The sequence below is a fragment of the Branchiostoma belcheri genome, unplaced genomic scaffold (assembly GCF_001625305.1).
Source record: "Branchiostoma belcheri isolate BF01 breed outbred unplaced genomic scaffold, Haploidv18h27 scaffold121, whole genome shotgun sequence".
NCBI classification, from domain to species: Eukaryota; Metazoa; Chordata; class Leptocardii; order Amphioxiformes; family Branchiostomatidae; genus Branchiostoma; species Branchiostoma belcheri.
Window position 1 is genome coordinate 81,573 of NW_017802614.1, and position 9,841 is coordinate 91,413.

General features: G+C 40.2%; 2 protein-coding genes across 2 annotated transcripts in view; both read left to right on the forward strand.

Annotated features, from left to right (window-relative positions):
- The window catches only part of LOC109462996 (murinoglobulin-2-like), a 34,738-nt gene that overhangs the window by 23,014 nt on the left and 1,883 nt on the right, over nucleotides 1-9,841 (forward strand). The window lies entirely within an intron of this gene.
- On the forward strand, nucleotides 234-9,068 carry LOC109463019 (alpha-2-macroglobulin-like). The gene is made up of 11 exons (XM_019759676.1): nucleotides 234-410; nucleotides 925-1,106; nucleotides 1,563-1,872; nucleotides 2,638-2,746; nucleotides 3,434-3,623; nucleotides 4,206-4,326; nucleotides 5,714-5,821; nucleotides 6,174-6,422; nucleotides 6,642-6,786; nucleotides 7,067-7,243; nucleotides 8,983-9,068. Exons 1-11 carry the CDS (start codon nucleotides 267-269, stop codon nucleotides 9,066-9,068), a joined length of 1,821 nt encoding a protein of 606 aa, XP_019615235.1. The 5' UTR covers nucleotides 234-266.

Genomic DNA, 9,841 nt, shown 5'->3' on the forward strand with positions numbered 1-9,841 from the left:
GTTTTACAAATTTATATTCATACTGTACTCCGGCTATGTATGAAATGGAACTTAAAATGGAACTTGAACAAGACATAATTAGAGACATAAAGTCAAACCTACATTCTGATTCAACATTCAGGGGAATAGCATCAGATGGTCATTGGTCACCTACACTATTAGTCTTTATATTGCCTGTCAGATTTGTTTAAGTTGCTGTTGATCATTATTTCTTGTGTGTGTTGTACACTAACTTGTCCCCAAATCACCCCATACCACAGGTGACTATGTCCTTCCCCAAGACGTCTCAGCTACCAGGTGCCTCGACCAAGCTGACAGTCAAGGCTTCTCCTGGATCCCTGTGTTCTGTTGGTGTTGTTGACAAGAGTGTGCACCTTATGAGATCCAGCAACCAGCTTACTCAGGGCAAGGTACCTGCAGTCAGATTTTTTTATGAATTGATGAAAGGTTTATTTGTCAAAAACACATGGCAGCCATGGGCTGAATTGCGTGTTTCACAACAATGACAGATTTAAAAATTCACTTAAAAGTACACGCTTAACCACATTAAACGTAATTAAAAGGAAGTGATTCTTAAAACCTACAGTCGGATATTTACTCCATTCTATGATCATGCGTATTGTTTTTGCTATCAGTGGTACTGCTTGTTTAAAAGGTGGGTCATATGGACGATCGGACTGTTCTGAAATCATTTTGTTCTTGTTCTGAGGGTTTCCAGTAGATGTCTCCGCTGATATATCCTAGGGGCAAATCCAATGAGTCAATGTCAGCCTTTACCTCATTTAATTTTGTTAACTCCATTTGTTGTAGTCTGTTCATGAGTGGGCTGATTATGCGATTTGGAAACCTCATCTTCAGCTGTCAAAACAAGGTGTGTAATATATAGAATCATGACAAATAGTGCGTACATTTTTTCATTTACAGATTTTTGCAGAGCTGAATGGTTTGGACCTGTCGGAAGAAGGTGGCTATGTGGACATGAACACTCACTGTGACCGGGACGGCCCAGCCATTGACCCCATTCCTCGCCCCCCTCTTCCCCCTCCTCCTCCCCCTCCACCAGTGGAGATAGAAGAGGAGGAGGTTTCATTTGCTGATTCAGACAGGTATATCTGCTGGAAATCACTCATACTTATCACTGGTATTTTCTAAGATTGTCAACGTAATGGCTGCCAGAGCATTTCCCAGGCCTGAACCCTCCTTATATTAGCCAGTGATCTTTTTTCATCTCTTTCATGCTTATTCCCTCCACCAAACATAGGATTTCTGCCAACTTCCAAGATCTTGAACTAGGTTAGCCCATGAGCCATTCTTGCCTGATGTTCCAAAATCTAGGTTTTCTTTAGATTTATACAAAATTTGGAATGGGTTTGGGTATACAATTTTTCCCCTCCCTGGTCCAAAATACATCTGAACTTCTCATGACCACATGAACCTAATGCCATTTGAACCACCAGGAATTATTAATTGAACCACTGTTACCTATGTTAATATATTGATTGCATTGTTCCTGCTTTTCTATTTTTCTGGAGATGAAAAATGTAATTGTGTTGATATTGCAGTGATGACTCTGAAGATGTGGAGGACAAAGACATGGGTGAGGAGAGTGAAGACATGGGTGAGGAGAGTGAAGACATGGGTGAGGAGAGTGAAGACATGGGTGAGGAGAGTGAAGACATGGGTGAGGAGAGTGAAGACATGGGTGAGGAGAGTGAAGACATGGGTGAGGAGAAGGAAGAAGAAATGAGTAGAGAAGATGGTGTCGAGGAAGTGGCTGACAGGGAAGATGAAGAGGAGAGAAGCATCAAGAAACGCTCTTATTTCCCTGGATTTGGTTCTTCATCTTTTGAGGATGCCTACACTGCTTTTAAGGTAAAAAATCTCTTTGTCATGATATTGCAGACTGGGTCAAATCAGTCAAATAGACAAGCTAGCTGATTCAACTTACGGTTTGTTCTTCATTCTTGTCCCGAATAATGCGCAGAAGACTTCATGCATCTATTTTACTTAATTTATTTATATCTTCATAATAATTGTTAAAAGAGGGGAAATCTGTTCATCCATCCTTCCATACGCCAGTTCCTATATCCATAGCCTGGGTGCTACAATAAATTTCAAGACCTCTGAATATTGTTTTTTGCTTTTGGAGTTGATGATGGTAGTAGCAGAACCATGCAAATAAGCAGCATGAAGTGCCTACTGGTAGTAGATGCATTGTAAGTCAAGTCATTAAAGGCTTTTCCAGATGCTATTACCAAGGACACGTCTATTAGAAACCGATCACCACATTTTCCTCCATAAGAAACAGATCACCACATTTTGCTCCAGGATTAAAATACTAGTATGCTCTGAAAGGTTATCTTGTGCTTATTTTAACCGATTTTGATGGAAGCAAGCCCAGTACAAATGTTTTTGGCACATCAATAATCTTATCTTTGCTGGTTTTTGCTTATATTACATTTTTTTGTAAATGATTTTTAACAACCAGAACATATGTGCTGAAATTTTACTGCCATATGGGACATCCATCCATTCTCTTCTTTGGCCATATTTTGTAACCTTGATATGCTATGATGACTTTGTGCCTGACCATTTTTGGCTCTGTGTTATGGCATGGCATTTTGTTTGTCATCACAGGCTATGGGTCTTCTGGTGATGACTGACCTTACACTGGAAACCCGTCCTTGTGCAATGGAATATTTAACTGTCGCCTACAGTGTCAGTTTCGACCAAGACTTTCTAGCAGGTAAGAGACACAGGGTTTAAATGCTACCGTGTTGTTTTGTGTTTTAATCTACAGAACATGGGCCTGCTGGTGATGACAAACCTTGTTGTAGAAACACGACCATGTCAGAGGCAAGTCCCATACTGGAGAGGGCGTTTTGCAATGCCAGGTAATTGTGGAACTGAAATTGTCTGTACAGTAGTAAGCACAAAATTGGTCAACTGAAAGGTCAACTAACTAACTAAGAGGGGCAGGGCACCATATAGCACTTAATGCACTTGCATGTCAGTGTTTGTAGATGGAGATGGTGGTTGCATAGATTAAAATACGATTTTGGAGGCATACTATGCTGTCCTTTGTATGATAGAAGACACAGTGGTTGCTGTTTTGCCCACTGAGCCTTTCAACAATGCAACTCACCAGACAACTGAAACCTGTGTTGTATTTGCTTTGTCCAAACAAGTGGATGTCTTTGATGAATAATTGTAATAAGTTCTAGGTGCTCCAGGTCCAGCTGCTCCTGAAATAGCTTTTGCTGCACCAGTTGGAGTTGCTCCTGCTCCTGCCCCAGCTCCGATACCAGCTGCAGCAAAACCTGCAAATGAGGAGAAAGTCGTTGAAGTCCGTAACTACTTCCCTGAAACCTGGATCTGGGAAACAGCACATGTCAGGTACCATCAATTGCTTTTCTTCTTTGTACTTTTCCAGGAGGAAGGAGAGGGCCTATAGCACAGCCTATGGTTAATGTTAGACTCTTCAATGCTCCTGTTGCAATGGAAATTCAACCAAAGTCTGTCGAGGACGAGGTCGACTCGAGGATTGAAATGGAAACACAACAGGTCGTGGAAGTGCGGAACTACTTCCCAGAAACATGGCTGTGGAAGGTTACTAGTGTCAGGTACAACAGCTCATTGGTAATGTGGCTCATCACAAAAAAGTGAAGCTCGGGCTGCTTTTGGCGTACAAAAGCAGAACTTATACTTTCAGGTGTTTGGAAACTCTTATTGTTGTTTCATACCTAGGAAAGAAGTTATTCCTATATACCTAGGAAAGAAGGTGTTATTACTATTAGCCCATGAAAACCTATTACTTCCATGAACCAACCAAGCATAAATGTTTGTATTCCCTGTAGTTCAAGCCACAAAATGAACACTTGCATACTGCATTCTGGTACCACTCTTTGCAATGAAAGTTCATTCATCTTATAACCTTAGGCCAGCCATGTTTTGTTTGTGTGTTTTCACATATAATGCCTTTCATGTACATCACTTCAGCCAACCCAGCTCGAAAAAATATCTACTTCTGTTAGGATTGTTGAATTACCTGTCAACTCTGATGCAGCAAAATGCGTCAAAAATTATTGAGTGCACAAATGACTGGTTACAGTAGCTGTCTTTGGTATCCTGGATGCATAAACCAACTTGAAAAACAGGGATGGCATAAAGACTGAATGTAATAGTAATATGTTTGTTCTTTTCAGTGATAATGGCTTGGCAGTGATTGATGTCGAGGTGCCACACACTATAACTGAATGGATTGGGAGTGGTTTCTGTACAAGTAGTGCTGCTGGTGTGGGTGTGTCTCCAGCTACAAGCCTCACGGTAACATTTGTACATTTCTAATGATTCTCTTCATATGTACACTATGTGCTACTAGGTACAGTGTACTTCCACCTACCAAAGGGGGGTGATCAAGTAAGGTACATGTAGGTTAAAAGGCTCAATAGTCAAATTTTGCTGCCAGTCACTGCAAGCCTATACACAGTACATGTAGTAGTAGGCTTGAGAACGAAGTCATTACAAAAGGCATGCAGTATTTATTTATTTTATTCACATTTATTTTCTGAGGATGAGGCAAAAAGTTATAAAACTTATCTCAGCCCTCTCCTCACACATAAAAGGATACAATAAAACAAAGTAATAATAATAATAAGAAATGACAAGGGTACATAGTAGGCTGGTGTACAAATCAAAATGAATCAACTAGATCAAACAAAACGTCCTGTCTGCAAAATAAAGTTGAAAACCACATCAAATATGTTACAGTTGTTGACAAACGACAATGAGGGGTTACCCCTGAGAATGGTTGAACATAAAGTGTTGTCGGTGACGTTGTTTGTGTCAAATGGCAGAATGTTAGTTAGAGATGATAACATGTCAATGCGTTCGTCAGTGTACAGTGGGCAGTGTAGGAAGTAGTGTACAGCTGTTTCGTTGAAGTGACCACATTTGCACGCAGGACTGGGCACACATTGATGTTGGAACAGGTGAAAGTTTAACTGACTGCGGTTGAGTCTGAGTCTGGTAAGGTGGATAGCTGGGTTTCTCGGACCGTGGGAGAAGTGAGGTTGAGTGTGAGGGCTGTGATAAAACGTCTCCAACTCTTTTTTAAAGATGACAATTGATGTTGATGCTCGTGTAGTTAATGGCAAGTTATTCCAGGAAACAATGGAAGTAGGCAGAAAAGATCTTTTGAATTTCTCAGTTCTAGCAGGAATTAAGACGTAATTCTGATCAGTACGGAGACTGTAGGGGGTGGAGTCACGGGTTTGTAGTGGTACCAATTCCTGTAAGTATTTTGGTGCTAATTCTTTGATAATTTTATAAAAGTTTACAAGTTTATGCTTTTGACGCCTACATGACATGGTTTCCCAGCCAACCTCAGACAAGATGCTATTACTATTTGTTCCTCTCATTGCGCCAGTACATATCCGAGCTGCATTGAGTTGAACAGATTCAATTAAGTCAGAGTCTTTACCAGTTAATCCGTCCCAAACAACGTCGGCATACTCCAGTAATGGCCTTATCATTACTTTGCATGCAGTATTTCAACAAGAATGGCTATTCACATCATTATACCAATTGAAAGCAACAACAAAGAAGAGAAGCTGTTACATTTAGTAACTAGTAGAAGGCGTTTAACCATTGTTGATAACATTGTGACATGACTGACACTTTCCATTATTTCTGTTCCCATGAATTTCTGCAGGCTTTCCAACCATTCTTTGTATCCACCACTCTTCCCTACTCTGTGATCAGGGGTGAGGAGGTACCACTCAAAGTTTCCATCTTCAACTACATGCAACAGTGCCAAGTGGTGAGTCCTGAGCATTGTCACACTATTTTCCCTTTAGACTATCCTTAAAAGCTCATTACACACAGCCCATTTTGGCTTCCTAACAACTTGAAATATCCAGTCTATGACCTGAAATTAGTCTTGAGAAGTTGACTGTATACTTGGCCAGGTAAATTGTCATAAAAAGTTCCAGTTTATAACAAGTCTTATGTAGCCAGGAAAGTAAAGTGTTCTAAGCAGTCAGGAGGGAATCTTTCAGTAGTTAGGAACCATGAGGAAGTCAAACAGTAAAAAAAAACAGGGGTGTCTTCCATCCCTGATAGACTTGTGTTTTGAAAATGTTGTAATGATTTTTTTTCTTTCTATGCTACAGATTAAGTTGACACTACTGAAGTCAGAGGACTTGGATTTGATTGACAAGGACAGGACACGTCAGGTGTGTGTGTGTCCTGTGGTGTCCAAGACCGAGACGTTCAACATCATCCCAAGGATGCTGGGGAAGATCAACATCTCCGTGGTGGCTGAGGCTGTGGAGGATGATGAACTGACATGTGGGAACGCCCCAGTCATCAAGCCCACTGAGGGAGCCAGGGACGCCATTGTTAAGGAGCTTCTGGTCGAGGTAGTGCAGACAAAATTTTAGATTTCCTACAGCAGAGCGTCAGATTCCCTTTCAAGATTACCTATCAGTTAAATCTAGTAGTACCCTAAAATGTAGCAAAATTGCCAGAAAATTATCTCAATATACATTTCAAGGTCATTAGTAAATGGACCAGAAGGTTATTGAATTGTATATGCATCAATGAGGAGAAAAATAACAAAAATGTTTTTCTTTCAACAGCCAGAGGGTATTGAGCAGGAGTACACCTACAGCTCATTCTTCTGCCCCAAAGACTTCCCTAATGAACAGCTAGAAGACACCATCAAGACTGTCCTGCCTGAGAATCTGGTGGAGGGCTCCAACAGAGCCTATCTGTCTGTCATTGGTCAGTACCTGTTACTGTAAAACAACTGTGATTTTAGATTGAGGTCCTTTGAAGTTTCCGTGTTTGTTGAGAGTTCTTTTGCTTCTGAGGGGTCAAATTCTGCAATTTCTGATTTCTGTTTTTGCAAGAGCTGTTTATAGAAATGTACATTGTATATTTTACATAGCATTATTTTAAGGAATAATCCATTTTACACAGTGGGAACCAAACAAAAGTAGTGGAACATGAATGTAAAACCATTACAAATGTATCAAGTTTGTCAATCTCTGAATGCCCCCAGGTGACCTGATGGGCCCCACCCTGTCTGGTCTGGACAACCTTGTGCGTCAGCCGACCGGGTGTGGCGAGCAGAACATGGTTCTGTTTGCTCCCAACATCTTCGTCATGCAGTACCTGAACACAACCAAACAGCTCTCCTCTGAAATCAAGGACAAGTCTTTGGAATACATGAAGATTGGTTAGTTTTAGTTAGCCTCCTGTTATACATAAGATGACTTGCTCATACTATGACGACTGCATTGGCATTTATGTGTCAGATACATGTATGAATTTTCTTCACATTAAACAAATGTTTATTTACATTAGCTATAGATATAGATACATGTAGAATGCATTTGAGAGAGAAATCAAGTATTAGATACATAGTTACTTGAATTCTCACAATGTAGCTGCCTGTTGTCAATGCATATCACTCGTTCTCATTCAAATGTACAAAATGCTGTCGCCACTCTTTACGACTAGGTATGAGCCAAATCATGGACCTCATGATTTGGCTAATCATGGACCTCATCGTTGCTTTCTTAACTTTCCCACTACATTTACTATGTTTCACGAAAAATGTACCACAAACCTAGGTTTGATTGATGACTTGAGAGAAATTATGGTCGCGTATTGGATTTCTCCCCCTAAAAAGCGGCTGTCGCCTAAGGCGAAATAGAAACTTCAAAAAGCAACCTAAAACGTAGCAATTTGATTACGGCAGTAGTTTTCTGCCTGGTGAAGTCGGATGGCCAGGTACTCTGACTGATCAAGTCAGATCGCTCCTGTCACTATTCCTGTACGTCGTGCGAGGTGGTTCATACCTGTCGCCATGTTTTGTAACATCCGTTACCGCTCAAGTAAGACGGTCGTGCAGTTTAGACAGAGTCACATATAAGACAAGAAATTGCCATTTTTATGACTTTTAGCAAGTTTTCTAGATTTCTAAGAGAAGAAGAAAAGAGTGTGTGCTGTCATTTGTAGCCACCTTCGCTGAACAAATTGTTTTACAGTAATGAATGTAACATCCGTTACCGTTGTTTTTATTTTCAATTTTATTTTTTTCACCTGGTATATAAAAAGTCGCCCAGTTTTAAAATGCCCGTACTTATGCCCCCTTGTTCTCAAAGGATGAAGATAAAAACTGCAAATCTTCTTGGAGAAATAAACAAAAACGTCCGTTTTGTAACATCCGTTACCGGTAACGGAAGTTACACCTGTAGCGGAAAAGACGTAACAAGAGACTGACTTTCCCTTCCCTTTGCACCATAAACATAATAGTTGGAAATAAAGTAGAAAAAATATGGACCCGGAGAAAAATAACCCTCTGTGGCGTCAACAGACTCAAATGTTCTACTCTTCTTTGCTTCCAAAGATATTTTTGCTACTGCTATACACTACACTTAGCTATCTTTATGTGTTCGATACGTGTATATTTACCAGTTAATAATGGGTTGACAGATGTACTTTCATAGATACTGACGCCTAAACTAATGGCTTTTGAGGTGATGTCAAGAATACAAGCTTTATGGTACACCCAATTCATGCTGATGTTCCAGCGTTTTTGCCACACTAAAATTGCATTGTTTATATATGTCTTATCTAAGTGCATAAATTTTTGGCAAACTTCCCATGGTAATTAAGCTGTCCTTTTTTGGTAATCATTAATTGAGATGTTCTCCTAAAAAATAAGGTAGGTTTGCCTGAAAAAACAGATCATCGATTTTACGACCCAAAAAATCACCATTTTGTACATTTCAATGAGAACGAGCCATATGAGCTACCAGGGATAGGGATAGTCACTGTACTGGTATTTCACTTCATTATGTCTTGAGGGTTACGATGATAACATATTTGATAATTGATAGTTCCCACCAATCCCAATTTACAGAATAACATTGTGATTTGATTCTTGAAACCACTGATCTTTCTTTGCAGGTTACCAAAGAGAGTTGACCTACAAGCACAAGGATGGCTCATACAGTGCCTTTGGAGAAAGTGATGATTCTGGCAGCACCTGGTAGGTTATCATGATCCTTATTGTTCAGTGTCACATACTAAATTTGTGTACCGGTAGATTGTACAGTACCAGTACCAGTGAAAACAACATGTCATGCTTTTTCATTTTATTTTACCCAAATTCAGATTTGTAACAAACTCATAATTTTTTTCCAGGTTGTCTGCCTTTGTCTACCGTTGCTTTGCCCAAGCTCGTCCATACATCTTCATCGATCAGAAAGAACTGGACCACACCAAGAAGTGGTTTGCAGCCAACCAGAAGCCAGATGGTTGCTATCAGTCTGTTGGGAAAGTCCTGCACAAGGCCATGAAGGGAGGTGTGAATGATGACACCACGTTGACTGCCTACATTGTCATCGCCATGCTGGAAAGTGGGGAATCTGTTGAGGTGCTGATCTGTCCATTCTCCCCATGGGAAACTTCTAACCCTCAACAAATAGAGAATACAGTATGCTGAAGGTTAAGCTTGCATGCAGTGTTGATTTCATTGATGACCTAACTATCTCTGAAGGCCTAGATACAATTAGAGAGTGTGAAAAGAAGTCTGTTCTAAAGAAGAGCAAGATGCCAAAGCAAAATGTATTGATTTTGGAACTGAAGAATCACTTGGAAACATTGGAACAATGTTGAAAAAGAATCATTCATAAAGCAAAAAGCTTATATGACATATTGAATGTTGTACATGTACCGTACAAACCTGCTTCTGTTCTCGCTTTTCAGTCAGAGCTTGTTGGAAATGCCCTGGAGTGCCTTCTGGCTAGTGCGAGCAATGTGACCA

What these genes read in the sequence shown, in the direction of transcription:
- LOC109463019 (XM_019759676.1), top strand. Translation starts at nt 267, where the DNA reads ATGTCCTTCCCCAAGACGTCTCAGCTACCAGGTGCCTCGACCAAGCTG. An exon ending in TGGAAGGTTACTAGTGTCAG is followed by an intron (nt 3,624 to 4,205) that starts GTACAACAGCTC and finishes TGTTCTTTTCAG; the next exon opens with TGATAATGGCTTGGCAGTGA. An exon ending in TTAAGGAGCTTCTGGTCGAG is followed by an intron (nt 6,423 to 6,641) that starts GTAGTGCAGACA and finishes TTCTTTCAACAG; the next exon opens with CCAGAGGGTATTGAGCAGGA.